The 20,444-nt window shown below is 39.7% G+C and overlaps 1 protein-coding gene across 1 annotated transcript in view; it reads right to left on the reverse strand.

Moving 5' to 3' along the window:
- The window catches only part of afg2a (AFG2 AAA ATPase homolog A), a 354,383-nt gene that overhangs the window by 270,223 nt on the left and 63,716 nt on the right, over window positions 1–20,444 (reverse strand). Inside the window, 1 exon segment of the mRNA XM_061724760.1 lies at window positions 9,010–9,219. Within this exon segment, the coding sequence (XP_061580744.1) occupies window positions 9,010–9,219 (210 nt within the window).

A 20,444-nucleotide genomic window follows, 5' to 3' on the forward strand; every position in this document is an offset into this window, starting at 1 on the left:
GAAAACGAGGGGGAGTAGGAGAATTGGGACAGGGCCCTGGGCCAAGTGCCCTAGATTTCAAGTGCCCTAAAATCTCCCCCTTCTTTTTTAGGGGGTAGGGAAGAAAAGAAGGGCGAGTGAAGAAAAGTAGGGGGAGAATTGAGATTGGGCCTTAATGTGGCTTCATGCAGACATAAATTAGTGATTGTAAAACGAATTGTAAATTTGTGCACGCTTGCTGTCTCCCTGGAATTTAGGCCCTTTTTTGCTCCCAGGCATGCGTCCTCTTCCATCTCCTCTTCTGTAAACTGTTTTCAGTCCCTTCCTCCCTCATCTCTGGCTCGCTCAGAGCAGATAAACATCCACTCAGCCCTCAGAAGAACTTCCTCCATGGCCATCCAACCTTTCAACACCTCGGAGCTGACGGAGGAGATGATACTTCCAGGGCTCCAGAGTGCGACCTATTAGGTCGCATATGCGACCTAATTTATTAAGGTGCGAGTTAAAATTTAATGAGGTCGCTCCGGTGCTACTTGCAAGAGGACTAGTGGAAAAAAAAAAACATTTTATTTTTTATTTTTTCACTCGGCTGTGTTAGTGCATTAATGGAGTGGTTGATAATACAATCTTACTTTCTGGCTCATTCCTGCGAGTCCTATACCTGTCTGACTGCACCTGGCACGTTACGTGCACAGCAGTGCAGGCGCGCGTACACGCAGCGCCCTCAAAAAGGTAAACAAAGCAGATGCAGTATGAAGCGGTCTATAGTCGATTCTTTTAAGAAAAAAAATGTGCCGGAGGAAACAAACGAGGCTGGTGGAGGAGGAGGAGAAGAAGGGTCAGCAGAGGGAGCGACAATAATCATAGATTCTTCTTCTTCTGATGAAGCGAGTGACAGGTTGGAGAAAGAGGCGGGGGAGAGTGGGGAGAAGAAAAAAAAGTACAGCTTTCTGGCCAGTTCCCGTGGTTAAGATACGAGGGACAGGCCCAGGCCCGGTTCTACGAGGGTGCATAAGCATTGCACCCTCAGTTTATGTGTTTGCTCAGTTGAAAAGACGAAAAGAAAACTTAATGCGCGCGCGTTAAGCCTCATTTATGGTTCCGCGTTAAATCGACGGCGTAGCCTACGGTGTATGTACTCGGCGACGCGCACCATACTTTCGCGTACCCGCGTATCCTACGCCGTAAGATCTGCGTTGGTGCAACGCGGAACCATAAATCAGCCAGTGTACGTCACTGATCTGCTTCCTGCACCAGCAAGACGCTGCTCTCTGCTGCTCCGTTAACACAAAGTAACATGGATATTCAGAAGTGGTTCAAGCACAACGACGCAAGCAAGTTTACAGGACTGTCTCAGAAAATTAGAATATTGTGATAAAGTCCTTTATTTTCTGTAATGCAATTAAAAAAACAAAAATGTCATACATTCTGGATTCATTACAAATCAACTGAAATATTGCAAGCTTTTTATTATTTTAATATTGCTGATTATGGTTTAAAGTTTAAGATTAAGATTCCCAGAATATTCTAATTTTTTGAGATAGGATATTTGAGTTTTCTTAAGCTGTAAACCATGATCAGCAATATTAAAATAATAAAAGGCTTGAAATATTTCAGTCGATTTTTAATGAATCCAGAATGTATGACATTTTTGCATTACAGAAAATAAAGGACTTTATCACAATATTCTAATTTTCTGCTTATTTTTGCTTAATCTGCAATTTGCTTATTGGCCATATTGAGGTTGAACACGCTCATGCAGAAGGTAAGGAGTGTGTCTCATTTTTGTAGGTAAATGATCAGGTATCTTATAAAAACACACAGAGGTAACACTTTACCATAAAGTCACCTTAATTAGCCTAACATTAGTTAGTACATTAACATTACTAAGCATTTATATAAATTATATTATCCAACTTTTAATTTATTAACTAACTCTGAGTAGTAAACATTAATTAGCCTAACTGTAGGCTGTATGTGTTTCCTATACATAATGATTGTTAATCTGTAAACAGGTAATTAATGCTTAATAATTTAACTAATGTTAGCAATGAAAAATATGGTGCTACCTAATTTGTTTTGGTGCTACTAAATGAAAAACTAGGTGGCACCAGTGCTACCTGTGAAAAAGTTAGTCTGGAGCCCTGGATACTTCACTCCCAGCCCGTTTGTCTCCTGCAGTAAGTGTGGAGGTTGACTCATTATTTCCAGGTTTGCTCGCTCTGCAGCCGAGCCAAAGGGGTTGGACGTGGCCAGTAGGGTTGAAAAAAATGTATCACAATAATTTCTGGCATTTATCCCGATAACGATAAAGATGATGATAAAAAAAAATACCAATTCAACTCCACCTTTTTAACTATAAATCTATCACCACATTAAGTCTTTGGAGCAAAATCACTGCTCTAAAAGATACTAAATGCTACTAAACGTCATCAATTAAATTGAATTGATAAAAAAACAAATAAATGAGTTACACCTGTACTGCAGAACTGGAATGACTCAGATCTTTCTTTCTTTCTTGCTCATTTCTTTCTTTCTTTCTTTCTTGCTCATTTCTTTCTTTCTTTCTTGCTCATTTCTTTCTTTCTTTCTTTCTTTCTTTCTTGCTCATTTCTTTCTTTCTTTCTTTCTTGCTCATTTCTTTCTTTCTTTCTTGCTCATTTCTTTCTTTCTTTCTTTCTTTCTTTCTGGCTCATTTCTTTCTGGCTCATTTCTTTCTTTCTTTCTTGCTCATTTCATTCTTTCTTTCTTTCTTTCTTGCTCATTTCTTTCTTTCTTGCTCATTTCTTTCTTTCTTTCTTTCTTTCTTGCTCATTTCTTTCTTTCTTTCTTGCTCATTTCATTCTTTCTTTCTTTCTTTCTTGCTCATTTCTTTCTTTCTTGCTCCTTTCTTTCTTTCTTTCTTTCTTTCTTGCTCATTTCTTTCTTTCTTTCTTTCTTTCTTTCTTTCTTTCTTGCTCATTTCTTTCTTTCTTTCTTTCTTTCTTTCTTGCTCATTTCTTTCTTTCTTTCTTTATTTCTTTCTTGCTCATTTCTTTCTTTCTTTCTTTCTTTCTTTCTGGCTCATTTCTTTCTTTCTTTCTGGCTCATTTCTTTCTTTCTTTCTTTCTGGCTCATTTCTTTCTTTCTTTCTTTCTTGCTCATTTCTTTCTTTCTTGCTCATTTCTTTCTTTCTTTCTTTCTTTCTTTCTTTCTTTCTGGCTCATTTCTTTCTTTCTTGCTCATTTCTTTCTTTCTTTCTTTCTTTCTTTCTTTCTTTCTTTCTTTCTTTCTTTCTTTCTTTCTTTCTTTCTTTCTTTCTTTCTTTCTTTCTTTCTTTCTTTCTTTCTTTCTTTCTTTCTTTCTGGCTCATATCTTTCTTTCTTTCAGGCTCATTTATTTCTTTCTATCTTTCAGGCTCATATCTTTCCATCTTTCTATCTCTTCTATTTTTTTGACGGTTTATCGTGAACGGTAAAATATCGCCCGTCCCTAGTGGCCGGTTTAAAAAGCTGCAGCCGTGTGAGCTGCAGTGCTGGCTGTGTGTTTAGGTGCAGGTATGTATCTGTATCTGCGGATGTGACCGTGTCTGAGTAGCTGAGGGAAGAAGGGGGGGAATTGACAAGATGATAATAGGGCTTTTTCACGCAGAGGAAACAGGCTGAGCCTCGGAGTATCCACATTTAAATCTGGATAACGTATCTATGTCAAAGCAACCGCTGAACTGGAAAAACCTGATACTGTTATTGCAGATGGTTGAAAGTGGCCTTCAGGAAGAGGGACAGGATGTTTTTTTTTGATCCCCTTTCATATATTGAATTCTCTTTATTTATAAAACTTGCTTGCAGAGGATTAATGTACAACTCTTTGAGTTTTTTAAATCAGTATTTGTCTCTAGAGTCTCTGGAAAGTTGAAATGTAAAACATTTTGAAATCAAGCTGCAATTTGTACTTCTTTAAACACCATCTGAAGACAAGAACATACGTCTAAACAAGCTTTCTTTTCTGCATAATAAACTAATCTTATAGTTGAACTCTTGTGCAATTTAACAGGATTTTCTTGTTATATATTTTTCCAAAAAAGGTATTTCGAGCTTTCCCAGCATCAATGCAACTTAATTGCTGTGAACTGAGAAAAATGTGGGTAAATTGTAGGATATTATAAGCCAAAACCCTTGGCTCTAGAGCCGCATGCGGCTCTTTAGCGCCGCCCTAGTGGCTCCTGGAGCTTTTTCAAAAATGTTTTACCTTTTTTTTCCCCTTTTCTTTCTTTTTTAATCTCGACATTTCGACTTTTTTCTGAAAATTTTGACTTTTTTCTCGACATTTTGACTTTTTTCTCGACATTTCAACTTTTTCTTCAACATTTTGACTTTTTTCTCGACATTTTTTCTCAAGATTGTACTTCAACATTAATCTCGACATTTCAACTTTTTTCTCGAAATTCCAACTTTTTTCTCAACATTTCGACTTTTTCTCAACATTTCGACTTTTTTCTCAAGATTGTACTTCAACATTAATCTTGACATTTAGACTTTTTTCTCGAAATTTCGACTTTTTTCATATGCATAATGTAAAAATAAATCTTCCCCCAGTTATAACTAATATAAAAACATGCAGCATGTGTTGCCTTCATTCTAAGGCTTATACAAGACTTTTCATTTTTTGCTCCAGACATATTTGTTTTTTGTGTTTTTGGTCCAATATGGCTCTTTCAACATTTTGGGTTGCCGACCCCTGTTATAAGCCAACAATGTAAGGTTATTCTCAGGCTATGAGAGGTTTTAGGTTTTAAGAAGCAAGTTGAGGGAAAAATATGCTTCCCTCCTTCACAAAGACAAAGAAAACGGCTGCAATTTGCAGCAGCATTGGCTGTTGATCTAAAGAGTCGGGTTGAGAGCTTCTGTCGAGGCTTCCTGTCTTCTCTAAATATTCCCTAATCAACAGCTCAACGAGGTGATCAATCAGTTTCTGTCGACGAGTCCTGCAGGGGGGAGGAGGTGGGGGGTGGCAAAGAAGATGGGGTGATGAATGAGAGAGGACAAACACGGGGTCAGAGGTCGGACCAGAAAGTGCTCGGCGGAGGAAGCCGGGCGGTCACGCCGCCCTGAGCCCGTCAGGGGAACATCACCCCCACTCCACACCTCCGATACGGCTGAGATCTGTGGACGACTTCAACCTGGGCCGAGTGTCTGAATAAAGTGTTAAACGTGCTCGGAGGAACGGTTCCCGGAGAGTCCAAATACGGTGGACGGCACTTCACGGGTCTAGTGCAGATATAAAAACATCAAAGTCTTCATTGGTTCAAGTAGTTATATCAGGGGGCGGCAACATAAAATGTTGAAAGAGCCGTATTGGACCAAAAACACAAAAAACAAATATGTCTGGAGCCGCAAAAAATGAAAAGTCTTGTATCAGCCTTAGAATGAAGGCAACACATGCTGCATGTATCTATATTAGTTATAACTGGGGGAAGATTTTTTTTTTTATTATGCACTTCGAGAAAAAAGTCGGAATGTCGAGAAAAAAAGTCGAAATGTTGAGAAAAAAGCTGAAATGTCTAGATTAATGTTGAATTACAATCTTGAAAAAAAAGTCGAAATGTTGAGAAAAAAGTCAAAATGTCTAGAAAAAAGTCAAAATTTCGAGAAAAAAGTCAAAATTTCGAGAAAAAAGCTGAAATGTCAAAATTAATGTTGAATTACAATCTTGAGAAAAAGTCGAAATGTCGAGAAAAAAGTCGAAATGTTGAGAAAAAAGTTGAAATGTCGAGATTAATGTTGAAATGTCGAGAAAAAAGTCAAAATGCCAAGAAAAAAGTCAAAATATCGAGATTAATGTTGAAGTACAGTCTCGAGAAAAAAATCGAAATGTTGAGGAAAAAGTCGAAATGTCGAGAAAAAAGTCAAAATGTCTAGAAAAAAGTCAAAATTTCGAGAAAAAAGTCAAAATTTCGAGAAAAAAGCTGAAATGTCAAAATTAATGTTGAATTACAAACTTGAGAAAAAGTCGAAATGTCGAGAAAAAAGTCGAAATGTTGAGAAAAAAGTCGAAATGTCGAGATTAATGTTGAAGTACAGTCTCCAGAAAAAAGTCAAAATGTTGAGAAAAAAGTCGAAATGTCGAGAAAAAAGTCAAAATGCCAAGAAAAAAGTCAAAATGTCTAGAAAAAAGTCAAACTTCGAGAAAAAAGTCAAAATTTCGAGAAAAAAGCTGAAATGTCAAAATTAATGTTGAATTACAATCTTGAGAAAAAGTCGAAATGTCGAGAAAAAAGTCGAAATGTTGAGAAAAAAGTCGAAATGTCGAGATTAATGTTGAAGTACAGTCTCCAGAAAAAAGTCAAAATGTTGAGAAAAAAGTCGAAATGTCGAGAAAAAAGTCAAAATGCCAAGAAAAAAGTCAAAATATCGAGATTAATGTTGAAGTACAGTCTCGAGAAAAAAATCGAAATGTTGAGGAAAAAGTCGAAATGTCGAGAAAAAGGTAGAAATGTTGGGATTAAAACGGAAAAAGGAAGGAAAAAGGAAGAAAAAAAGAGAAAAAAAATAAGAAAAAAGAAAAAAATGAAGAAAAAAAAAGGTCAAACATTTTTAAAAAAGTTCCAGGAGCCACTAGGGCGGCGCTAAAGAGCCGCCTGCGGCTCTAGAGCCACGGGTTGCCGACCCCTGGGCTATATCATACCTATCTCTATACTTTTCATGGTAATCTTCGGTTCCCCTTGACGAGCATTTGCTCCCGGCATGACCACGAAGATTATTTCAGAAAAACAAAGAGAGAGAACTACAAGAGAAACCTCCCCTGAACAAGAGCAGGTTTGGATCAAACGCTGTACTGGAGGTCTGTCGAGGAGCAAAGCTCAAGACTCATAAGTCCTGCTGTCCCGTTTGACTTATGAGCAATAATATAAATAGCTGTATTTTATTTTTGCTGGTGCATGACGAAGCTTAAGAGGATCAGACTCTGCAACTATGGCGACTCTGGGAAGTACCAACAGATCCACCTCTCTCTCACCGCTCTTATACTTCTGATCATACGTGGAAATCCTGCCCTCTGTGACAGACTGCGTCGGACTGCGTTTCCATGCATCAATAACCCTTTTAAAACCTGAATATTGGCAATAACCCGGTTTTGCACGGCCATGTAAACACCAATAACCCCTTTGAATAACCCGAATTTGCTCATATTCGGGTTTTTAAAAACCTGAATATGAGCCCTGGGTTACTCCTTTTAAAACCTGAATATTGGGTCATGTAAACGCCAAACGGAATATCCCCATCAAACGGAACATGAATTTGTTTTCTGCTCATGCTCTGTTCACAAGGAATCCTGGTCTTTTGAGTCCAGGAAGTTCTTATAAACACGGAGAAACCAAGACCAGGAGGAGACTAATCACTTCATTAATGTAATGAAGGATATGAACATTTCTGCATTTGTAGACGGTAGAAAGTACCGGGATAGTGAGATTTACAAGAAGGTGAGCGAAAATAGGCCTGTGTTGAAAAAATCGATTTCCCAATTCTAAATCGATTCTCATATTATTTCCTAAAAATCGATTCATATGTCTAAAGATTGTTTTTTTTTTGTTTTTTTTTTTTATTTTGATTTCTTTTGGGAGGGGATTTTTTTTAATTTTCTTTTATTTATTTATGATTTTTTTTTTTTTCATCATTACATTACAACTTTTGGTTATTTTTTTGTTTATTCCCAAAAAAGTAATGTTTTGTTGGACACGAGAATAACTGGTGCCATGTTTTTGCCTTTAAATATGTTTAAAGGTATGAAAACATTAAAGTGCTCAGTTATAATTGCATAAATTGTCTATATTTAATTACTTTATATACTGTCTTGGGGTTACATTTTCAAAAAATGCTAAAAACCAAATTAGCCCGAAAAAGAAACAAATAAAAACGGAATGTGGGAAAAACTAAAAGCGATTTCATCCGTCTCTGTTTCCTCCCTGGATCTGTTTGATAATTCTGACCCACACGATGTTTCTGAAAGCAGTTCTATCAGCATTCTGGGAGCTGATTGGTCCTTACAGCATCATTAGCTGCAATACTTGCTGTTGAATCTCAATATAATACTAGTATTAATATTTTGCATAACTACAGTCATATAATTCATGCAACAGCTCAAAAAACAGTTTTATTAACAGTAACTCAAATCAATATCGGAATCGAAACGAATCGGATCGAATCAAATCCTGATAATCGATTCTGAATCTTAAGAATCGTAATCGAATCGATTCTTGACATTAAAATCGATCCCCAGCCCTAAGCGAAAAGTTGTGCGAAGCAGCATTTGTTTTGAATTTGGATACAAAAGAAGAAGCGGAAATGACGGTAATTGCGTCATGATGTTCTCCGCGCGTCGCTGGTTTGATCCAGATATCCCCAATGATTAATTACCATGTAAACGGAATATTCCGAATGTTTCAGTAACCGGAATATTATCAATAACCCGAATTTTGACTGCATGTAAACGTAGTCATAGAGAGCCAGTGTGAGGAAAAAACCCTGCAGGAGGAAGCGTTTTCAGGCCCTAAAAAACGACTTCCTGCACAGAGAAACAACAAACTCCACGTTCATGTTGTTTTTGAGCCTTAGTCGCATCTAACGTGAAGCTCCGTCAACATGGAAAAGTGGGCTGGATACATTTTTTGAAGGGGCGCATGGAAAAGAAAACTGTTTTGTATTCGCAATATGTCATTTCAGCACGTCCTCTAGTTGGACGGCTATTAGCTAATTATGGGAAAAACAGCAGCGCAGTCTGGACCAATGATGTTGAGCTGCAGAGGCTGAAGTCCAAGCGTCTGCGCCGAGAGATGAGATTGAAACACAAAGTCATCGACAATCAAATCTACGTCCAAGTCTTGTGCACAGTCTTGGCACGAGAACGACACGGAAAGGCACGTCTGTGAAGCATTACTCGTTCGTATTCGTGCATCACATTAATGTAGAGAAAAGCAGCAATAATTTGCCCTGAGGACTTATTTGATTTTAACTCCCTGAGAGAGAAAAGAGTTATGATTCTGTGATGAAAACCCACTTTTATAGCCAGGAAGTTGAGCCCGCTTTCATTAGCCAGAGCCTTGGCGATCATGGTCTTGGAGCAGCCCGGGGGCCCGTAGAGCAGCACTCCTCTCGGCGGTTGGATTCCCATGCGAGTGAAGGCCTCGGGGTGTCTCAGCGGCCACTCCACGGCCTGCTTCAGCTTCAGCTTCACCTCCGCCATCCCGCCCACATCCGACCAGCGGACCTGAGGGGAAGAAACCAAAGCTTTTTAACCGTCGGACAGAATGAGTCGTAGCCAGTACTGGAGTTGAGGGGGGATGGCATCCACCCTGAAATAAAAACGGTCAAAATCCTCCCCCCTGTAAAACTGCCATCCCCCCCTTTCCATCTCTTATGTCATTTCATCAATGAATGTGGTTTTACTGCTATTTCAACATTTAGAGTCATCACCAGAAAAATAACACCAGAAAAATAACTTATTTGACCATTTTCACCTGTTTCAAGTAAATTGTCACCTGAAATAAGTAGGAAAATCTGCCAGTGGGACAATATTTACGTAAATAAAACGTAAATATTCCAATCCTGTAACTTTTGTACAGACTCATATCCGGCACTTTATAAACCTCATTTTGTACATTTCTGGTCTTTCCAAATTTTATTTTATTGTTTATACATTTTATTTCATCTTTTATATATTTGTTTTTATAATTGTATTGTGTTGCACCAATCACCATAACAAATTCCTCGTGTGAAAACTTGGCAATTAACCCTTTTCTGATTCTCATTTCTGATTCTGAGATTTATCTTCTCATTACAAGCAATAAAATCTTGTTCAACATGCAGATTTTTCTACTTATTTTAAGTGAAAATCTACTTGAAACAGGTGAAAATTGTTGTTTTTTTCCAGTGATGAGTCTTGTTTTAAGTGTAATAAGATTTTTTTTACTAAAATGAGACATTTTAACTAGAAATAAGACAAATATTCTTGTTAAGATTGTGAGTTTTTGCAGTGATCCATTTTACTTATCCTGTGAAGGACAGAGTCATATTGATAAGTTCAGAAAAGTGTTTTTTATTGTTGTGTTTTGATGTATTTGATGTAAGCCCAGTGGATATTTAAAGCTTACAGAAGGCTGCATTTAACTGCTGCTATGTCATTCCTGCAGTATTTCTGCACGTGTTTTGGTCAGTGCTATTATTTGTAATATATTATATTATTTGTAATCAGCACAAATTATCTGTCCCCATATGATAAAATCCACCATCCCCCCTGATTCTTTTTTACAACTCGAGTACTAGGCATACCTGACGAAGAAAAAAAACAGAAAGACACGTTATTAGTAGATCCAGATGTGGAAGAGTTCAACCTCGTTTCCAATCCAGTCAAAAGATATATTTAATTGAGGGTTAAGTGCGGTCAATTATTCATACAATTGCACGCAATCAAAAGACACGTGGATTGTACTCGAGGTGGAACACGGAGAAAGGTTTAATCTCATAAATGATCGTCTTGATGAAGTCAATGAAGTCTTCCAACTTTCGTAGAGGTCTTATCTGCGGCGGCTCAGGCGCAAAACGCATCGCCAACAATAAATGCAACAGACCAAACAAAGTTCTTGATTGCACGCTGATGTCACAGATGTTCTCACGTAACCCGTGCGAGGACCTTTCTAACTCTCCGACCACATGGCCGAGCCGAGGAACGTCCAGTTCCTGCAGGCCGATGACAGGGGAGGGGGGGCGGAATAGAAAAGCATATTTGGAGGGAGACGGAGGAACCGAGGGCTCGGGTGGAATCAGGGAGACTCTGGACGGAGGGAACAACAACAGCGCGAGCCTGCCAACAGCTGTCTGTCTGACAGATGGAAAGAGGGAGGGAGGGAGGGAAGGGGGAAGTGAAGGAGGGAGGGAGTCCGGCAGTGAACAACCGGAGGAGATAAAGCAGATAAGGGAAAGAGAGTCTCGTCCAAAACTATCTAAAGTTTCTTCTTCATCCTCCTTGTCTCCCTCTTCAATACAAATACTGTTTCCCCCTCTTTTTCAGTTTGTTCATAGATGTTTTTTTCCTCCTTCACATTGACCCCATCGTTCCCCCTCTCCACCTCCTTTTTCCACATCCTGATGTTTATCTGATGCATCTTAGTACCACAAAAAAGGGAGAAAGGGGTTTTCCAGGATGTAAACTCTGAGTAAACATACAGAAGGGGAATAATCTCATTTTTCTTCTGAAACAGACCTTGAATTATTAGTTTTTTTGAGTGTTTGTTGTTTAACTTAATCAATACAACACGTACACTGATAGAAGTAAAACATACTGAGAGAAATGTGAACAATTGGTGACCTTCAAAATTCAAAACGTGTCCAATTAAGCATCGTCTGTGATGGCCGATGGTTGATCTTCATGCAACATCCAGCCCAGACGAAGCCACGTCAGCAACAATCATCTTTGCAGACGGCCGTGGATTCTCGTGAATCTGAGATCTGCCACTATTTTTCTCTCCCAAACTCAGGAAATCTTGCACTTCTAACCGTGTCCGGGTTTGTTTCCAACAGGATACGTCTCCTTGTACTCTGCAGCAACGCAGTCTTGACTTATTTGTTTATTCCATTACTTTTTGAGAACAACTTAAGGCTGGATTATGGTTCTGCGCTACGCCAACGCAGAGCACACGCCGCTGCCGTGACGCCGTCGTGAATCCTTCGGACTTCTCCAACACTCCATTTCGTTGGATGTGTTGTTTGGTGTTTTTGACCATGTTACGATTAGAACAAAGACAAACGAAACATTTATTATTAATTGTTTTTTATCCTTGCAAAATTCCACATCCACAAATCCAAATTCTTACACAAAAAAAATCTTTTTTTACTTTTCATTGTGAACTCAATCAGTATCTGGACTCTATTAAGTTTTCTACAAATTCAAAAGCAATCAAAACCATAAATGTATGTAAATGTTTTGGTTTTCTGTTATAATTTCATCCCCCCTGGCTGGTTATAATGTGTTATGCTTTTTGTTTTGTTTTTTATTTGAGTTATACTCTTTATATGTTATATTCAACTTGAAATTGCATAATGTGAAGATTTGTAATCATTGTACTTTTTGCAAATGTTAAAAAAAAGAAAAACTTCAATTTCGCCGCGGTGCAGTACCCCCCGCGAGTGCTAGGGGTCTTTTCCTGAATGGTTTATCCGACTTTTCCAGTCACAGTGAATCAAAGAGATAAGGACAACTATTGTGTATAAAAAATAAAAAATAAAATAAAAAAATAAAAAAATCACACATACACGAAGAAAACAGCGCTGAAAGTTCACGACTGCTTCACGAACCGGAACCAGAAATGCGTTGCTACCAAGTAAACCAATCACAGCCCTCTCGGTCTGCGTTGGTCTGCGACCTCTTGACACGTAGTTACAATTTGTGGGAGGTGCGTCAGGCACAGCGTGGCGTACGTGACGCGGTGCAACCTGCGGCGTAGGCTCGGCGGTGATTTGTTGCAGAACCATAACTCAGCCTTTAAGTGAAACACAAGTCTTGCTCATGAGATTCAAATGCTGGTTGTTTGCTCAGGTGAGGTGTGAAAGTTAATTTGTTGTCCTACTGGATTTGGCCCCGTTCCCATGGCGGGCTTACCAAAGCCCACAGCATGATGCTGCCTCCGCCGTGCTTCACTGTGTGCCTGGTATTCTCCAGGGTGCGTGTGCCTCGTATTCCTTAGCAAAGACTCTTTGGATATTTGTTTCTATTACCCATAAATACTTGTAATTAGTGATGCACCGATTGTTCGGTAACCGAAATTGTTCGGCCGAAAATGGCAAAAGAACACTTTCGGTGTTCGGTGGAATAAGTGGGAAAAAAATTAATAACGGCGTTGTAATATAAGGAAATAGACTGGCCGCTCCCATACCGGTTGCGCACAACAAACATAAATCGTTGGCCAACCAAAGAGTAACCACATAAGAATTTTACCTAACATTCACCAGGAGGTGGAACCAAAACAACATAATGCTGGGAAATTAAAAAATGTTCAGTTTTTTATGTTCAATAAATATTTTCTACCTTGTAATTTTGTAAAAGATTTTTTTCTTTGAAAAGCATGCCTAAATCAAATTTATTTGATTTATGCAATGGTGAAAAAATTGGCAAAATAAATGACAAACTGCGAAGAACCATGTTCGGTATTGTTCGGTATTCGGCCAAGTGTTTATTATTATTTTCGGTTTCGGCCACAAATTTTCATTTCGGTGCATCACTACTTGTAATACCACTAAAATACTGATCCCGTGAATAAATATAAATATTCAGCTTTCAAAACAAGCAACAAAGTGCGTAGCTTCACCCCAGAGACTCGGGTTTGGGTCCGTTCTTGGACCACTGCTGGAGACGGAGGTTTGAATCACATTATTGCAATAAAGTAACGAGCTCTCTCCTGTTTCCCGTCTAAATCTCTGACTTCGCGGCTGCTGTCAGATTATTGCAGGTTCAGAGAGGAACTGATGTCATCTAGGATGTAAAACAAAAAAAAGTCTGCGTGGGCTTTTAAACAAGATTAAAATACGGCGGCCACTGCCGATGGCCTTTGATGATAGTGAAGGAAAACATCTGCAACACTGTTATTTCCAGTCAGGGATAGAGCTGTTAACTTCTCGCTCCAACTGTCCCCTTCCCTCCATCTTTTTCATTTTATGTCTCGTCTCGACTCCGCTCCCTTCCTTTTCTTACCCGACCCTCTTGCTATCACTCTACACACTCTGACTTTAATACTGGTGCTTAATACTCTTTCACCTCCCCTCTGTTTGACTTCCTCTTCTCTCTCCTCACATGCTTACGCCCCCCCGCCCTCCTCATCCCTCCTCCTCCAGCTCTCCATCCAGAGGTAACACATCCCAGGCCACCGGCGCCGTCTCCGGGGAACGAAGCACCTAATGGAAACCTGGCGTCTGGCCACATACTGTAAATACCGAACAATTTATGGCCAGCGCCGAGCAACAGAGAGAAATGAACGAAGTGAAGGAAGAGGGTTGAAAGAGGGAGAGAGAAGAGGGGAGGGTGTTGCAGGGATGGGGGAGAGATGGGCCAGACGCAGGCGAGCGAAGAAAAAGCACTCACTTCCAAGACTCGGGGAGAGAAATTAAATGAAATGAAAGAGTGCAGAAAGCTGAGAGGAAGTTAAAAACGGGGGTTGTACATAAAGAAATAGAGGGAACAAGTGTGCAAAAATGAAGACGAGGGAAGGAAAGTAAGAACTTTCCTGGCAGGGAAACAAACCATCTGTGACACAACTGCACAGATGACGGTCGGAGGACTGGAGCAACAATTAAAGCCAGATTATTCAGCGTGGTTATCTCTGCACCGCCACCGAGGGTTGGGTGTTACGTCTCTACGGCATCTGTGGTTAGACCAAGAGAGAGAAAGATCAAGAAGGTCTTTCGTCCCTCAGGGAGCCCTTTAACTGATGGGTCCAGATGCTCCTCACACACCTAACCAACATCCAGCTTTTTCCAGACGTTCACTCTCATCGGAGAGTAGAAGCACTTGGGATTCCTGACAGTTCTGTAAATTAGACATCTGAACATGCACGGCGTGTCCTCTGGACAACCGAGTAAATCCAAGCTGCTGCTTCCTCTTTCAGGTTCTTCATAACGTTATTGGTTCGTCATACAACCCTTCCTATGTGTCCACGGTTGTGGCCGGTCCCGGCCGGGTTTAAAGGTTCTTTAACCCTTGTGCTGTCTTTGGGTCAAAATTACCCAATTCTATCCTTCTTTCCTCCTGCCAAGCCTTGCTTCTTCCTTTCCTCTTTTCCTACTTTTTCTTCCAACCTCCCTTTCGTCATTCGTTCCTTTATTACCTTCTTTGCTTTTCCTTCCTTATTTTCTCCCTTCCTTACTCCCTTTCCTACTTTTCTCCTTTCTTCCTTACTTCCTCCCTTCCACCTTTTCTCCCTTCCTTACTCCCTTTCCTACTTCCTTCCACCTTTTCTCCCTTTCCTACTTCCTTCCTTCTTTTCTCCTTTCTTCCTTACTTCCTTCTTTCCTCCCTTCCATCTTTTCTCCCTCCCTTACTCCCTTTCCTACATCCTTCCTTCTTTCCTTCCTTCCTTTCTCCCTTCCTTCCATCTTTTCTCCCTTCCTTACTCCCTTTCCTACTTCCTTCCTTCTTTTCTCCTTTCTTCCTTCTTTCCTCCCTTCCATCTTTTCTCCCTCCCTTACTCCCTTTCCTACATCCTTCCTTCTTTCCTTCCTTCCTTTCTCCCTTCCTTCCATCTTTTCTCCCTTCCTTACTCTCTTTCCTACTTCCTTCCTTCTTTTCTCCTTTCTTCCTTACTTCCTTCTTTCCTTCCTTCCATCTTTTCTCCCTTCCTTCCTTCCTTCTTTCCTTCCTTCCTTACTTCCATCCATCTTTACTTCCATCCATCTTTTCTCCCTTCCTTCTTTTCTCCCTTCACCCTCCCTTGACCCAAAAACAGCACAAGGGTTAACAGATTCAATTAACTTCATAATTTCTCGTTAGCACCTCCTTTTCAGTCATTAGAAAAGGTGAGCGGCGACGGCAGCGATCGCAGGTGCGGGTTCAGGCCGGATCAGGTGAGGTCGTCCCTACGAGGAAGCGGACCTGCAGATAAACGAGGTTAGCAGAGAACCTAAATGTTCCAGCTACCGTTTCCAGATATCCGTTACCGTGATGCTGAAAGACTTGGATCTATAAAAGTCTTTTCTTTTCCAGCTGAACTCTTTAAAGTGCTTTTGCATCACGTTTACGGCCCCTCCGTTCTTTTCATTAAAATATTTATAAAGTTGAGGACTCGTGCTTGCGGCGAGATCTGAGGAATCTTCAGACACCAGGTGAAGCCGACGCCCCTTCACGAGAACAGATGAATAAGAGCAAAAGTGTTTTTTAGGGCCCGAGCACTTACAGTGCAAAGGCCCTATTGTATCTGTAGGAATTTTTCTCTTTCTTTCTTTCTTTCTTTCTTTCTTTCTTTCTTTCTTTCTTTCTTTCTTTCTTTCTTTCTTTCTTTCTTTCTTTCTTTCTTTCTTTCTTTCTTTCTTTCTTTCTTTCTTTCTTTCTTTCTTTCTTTCTTTCTTTCTTTCTTTCTACGAAAGGAGGGCCTTTCCCCCCCCTTAAACGGCCCCAAAAGTCACCAAATTTTGCATGCAAGGCAGGCGATAAATTTGATATTTTTTTTTTGTTTTGATATTTTTATTAGGGGGTAAGGCACAGTTGAGCAGGAATAAACAAAAAAAAAGATATACAGTCTACCTCCTTTTTTTTTTTTTTTTTGGAATTAAGAACAGAACAAAAAATCCACACAAAACAATGACAAATACACGAAAATTATTATATTCTTATATACAAGTAATATTTAAGTATTTAAGCTAAACAGTATGAATTAAAAAAATAGATGAATAAAAAGGGGGAAAAAAAAAAAAAAAAAAAAAAACCCAAAAACAAAAGAAAAGTAAATAAAAAGATAAATAAAAAAGGAGGAAGAAAGAAAGGAAAGAGAGAAGAGAGGGAGGGGGGGGATCCGTCAATCAGGAGGCAGGGACTGGAGAGAGTGGAAGAATGTGAGAAAGGGAAGCCACTTATTATAAAATTTGTTGCAACTACCCTTCAGTGAATATTTAATCTTTTCCAGCTTCAGAAAAAACATGGTGTCGTTGAGCCACTGGGTACTAGAAGGAGCCTTAGTCGACTTCCAGTGGAGAAGAAGGTGGCGTCTTGCCAGTAAGGAAGTAAAAGCCAAAATGTCTTTTTGGTTTGAAGTAAACCGGCCATGGTCCTCTGGGAGCCCGAATATGGCAACATGGGGGGAGACTTTTATATTCACCGAGAGTATTTTTGACATGGTGTCAAAATAATTCGACCAAAAGCGAGAAAGTAGTGGGCAAGAGTAAAACATATGGGTTAAATTGCAGGACGAGGCATGACATTTGTCGCATTCGTCAGTGACACTGGGATAGATCTGTGAGAGTCGAGCTTTAGAAAAGTGGACTCTAAACAGTACTTTAAACTGTATAAGTGTAAGACGAGCGCAGGATGAACTTGTGTAAATTTTTTTAAGAGCAGCGTCCCACCAGTCATCCTCCAAATTTAGATCCAGTTCATCTTCCCAGGCAGCCCTAACTTTAATAACTGGAGAGAGATCGAAAGACAGAAGGTCATCGTAAACCTTAGAGATCAGTGATTTTTGAAGTGGATCATGGTTTAAAAGCACCTCCCACTGTAGAGTCGGCGGAGAGGATGGAAAAACTGGAAACAAAGCTTTAGCGCAGTGTCTAATCTGAAAGTATCGAAAGAGATGAGAAGGCGGGAGATTAAATTCACCTGAGAGATCTGCAAAGCTGCGAAAGATACCATCCTTGTAAAGATCTCCAAAACTTTTCAGGCCCTTATTATGCCATATGAGAAAGGTTGAATCTGTAAGCGGAGGTCGAAATAAATGATTGTTCAGTAATGGAGCTAAAGTAGATGCTGACTTAAATTTGAAGTGTTTCCTAAATTGATACCAAATTTTAAGTGTGGAGTGAACCACTTGATTATTTGTAAAGACAGAGAGGTTGGATGGAATAGATGAGGTAAGTAGAGCAGGTAAAGAGGATGAAATGCATGACTGTGCCTCCAATTTACACCATGGCATATTCACCGATTTGAACCAAAATGAAATTTTTTGAATATGTGCTGCCCAATAATACAGTTGGAAATTGGGAAGTGCCAGTCCGCCATTGAATTTACATCTCTGAAGTGTGGATTTGCGGATTCTAGGAGCCTTCCCACACCATAAGAAGTCAGAAATAGTTTGATCAATTATTTTAAAAAAGTGTTTTGGTAAGAAAAGTGGAAGACAATGGAACAGAAATAGAAATTTGGGCAAAATATTCATTTTAACTGCGTTAATTCTTCCAATTAATGAAAGAGGTAAGCTTTTCCATCTATGGAGGTCAGATTTAATTGTAGACATTAAAGGTGAGAGATTAGCAGAAAAAAGAGAGCTTAACGTTCTGGTTACGTTGATCCCAAGATACCTAAAGCCGGAAGGACTAATCTTAAAAGGGATATCTGACTGTACGAGCTGTGTTGCTGAGTCATTAATGGGATAGCATTCACTTTTAGATACGTTCACTTTATAGCCTGAGAAAGACCCGAATCTCTGGAAAGCAGATAAAATTGAAGGAATGGAGAGGACAGGATCCGAGACATATAACAGTAAGTCATCAGCGTAAAGTGACAGCTTATATTCTGTTCCCAATCGGGAGATCCCAGTAAAAGTGGGGGAGGACCTCAGAAAGATTGACAGGGGCTCTATAGCTAGTGCGAATAATAGGGGAGAGAGGGGACACCCCTGTCTGGTGCCACGGGCTAGAGTAAAAAAATTGGACTGAATGCCATTAGTGGAAACGCTTGCTTGTGGAGACGTGTAAAGGAGACGAATCAAAGAAATGAACCCATTCCCCAGCCCAAACTTCTTCAGTACAGTAAATAAATAGTCACATTCAATCCTATCAAATGCCTTTTCAGCATCGACTGAGATTACGACTTCAGGTGTTGTGGTGATAGTTTTAGAGTGAATAATATTTAAAAGTGTCCGCACATTAAAGAATAACTGTCGCCCCTTAACAAATCCTGTCTGTTCATTTGAGACAATAGTTGGCACAATGTTCTCCAAGCGATAAGCCAAGGCTTTAGCAAGGATCTTAGCATCTATATTTATTAACGAAAGAGGTCTGTATGAGCCGCAGAGAGTTGGATCCTTATCTTTTTAAGAGGAGACTTATGGAGGCTTGCCTTAAAGTGGGAGGGAGAGTGCCATGTTCCAGTGATTCCTTATAAACAGCATGCAATAAAGGGGACAATTTATCCTGAAATTTCTTAAAAAATTCCACTGGAAATCCATCAGGGCCAGGAGCTTTGTTATTTTGCATACTTCTCACAGCGAGATTAATTTCTTCTACCGTTAATGGCGAGTCAAGATTTTTAGCAGCATCGGAGCCTATAACAGGAAAGTTGAGGCTATCTAAGAATGAATTCAATTCAGTGGAGCCAGATGGAGATTCAGACGTATATAAAGAGGAATAAAATGAGTGAAAGACAGAATTAATGGCGGTGGGATCCTGATGCAATGAGCCTGATGAATCTTTTATCTGAAGGATCATACGTGAGGCTGCCTGGCGACGTAGCTGATGAGCCATGAGCCGACTTGCCTTGTCTCCATGTTCATAATATACGGAGCGTGATCGTAAGAGAAGTCGCTCTGCATCATTAGTGGTAAGGAGATCAAATTCAGTCTGTAAATCGACACGTTGCTTAAGAAAACTGGGAGAGGGGCAAGTAGCAAGTTGTTGGTCCAATTTTGTGATCTTAATAGAGAGTTCTTGTAATTTGGCTTTCCGGGACTTATTCAAGTGAGCAGAGAAGGAGATAATTTGTCCCCGCAAATATGCTTTTAATGATTCCCACAGCAGTGAAGATGAAATTGGTTCCATATCATTTTGATTTATAGAGATGTAATCATCAATTTTAGTTGTAATAAAATTGGTGAACTTATCATCTGAGAGAAGTAATGTATTGAACCTCCAAGATGTTGAGTAGCGTGGCTGTGAAGAGAACTGAATATCCAAAGAAAGAGGAGCGTGGTCGGAGATCACAATAGGATGATAATCAACAGACAGTACTTTGGGAATTAGTTTAGCATCAATAAAATAATAATCAATCCGAGAGAAAGATTGATGCATCTGAGAAAAGAAGGAATATTTTTTGGTACAAGGGTTATAAAATCTCCAAGGATCGGTGCAACCGTTCTTGGACACAAAATCTGAAAGAGACCTCGACATTGAAGAAGGAGTCAGATTTCGTGGGCTGGAGCGGTCTAGTTTGGGGTCAATTACGCAGTTCATATCCCCGCCAATTATAAGAAGACTGTCGTTCAATGAGGGGAGACATTCAAAAAGCTTGTTCATAAAGTGTGGGTTGTCAAAATTGGGGGCATATATATTAACTAATAATATGGGAATATGAAATAGCGTACCCGCCACAATTAAGTATCTGCCGTTTTTGTCTGAAATCACCTTAGATGCTGAAAACTGCATTGACTTACCAATTAATATAGCAACCCCCCTGGCCTTAGAGTTGAAATCAGAGTGAAACACCTCAGAAACCCAGGGACATTTAAGTCTGACCTGGTCTTTGGTGCGCATGTGGGTTTCCTGAAGGAACACTAAGTCAGCTTTAAGACGTCTCAGGTGAGCAAATATTCTCGATCTCTTAATTGGACTCCCCATGCCTTTAATATTCCAGCTCAACAACCTCACAGAAGTACCAGTATTAGTGGCCATATGTTAAATTCCTAAAGATAGAGATGTACCGAATGCGGATCCCCAAGGAAGGAAAGGAAAGAAAGGGATGGAGGGAGGAAAGAAAGAAAGAAAGAAAGAGGAAAGAAGAAGAAAAAAATAAAAAAAATAAAAAAA

Source organism: Cololabis saira, chromosome 7 (assembly GCF_033807715.1).
Source record: "Cololabis saira isolate AMF1-May2022 chromosome 7, fColSai1.1, whole genome shotgun sequence".
Lineage (NCBI taxonomy): Eukaryota > Metazoa > Chordata > Actinopteri > Beloniformes > Belonidae > Cololabis > Cololabis saira.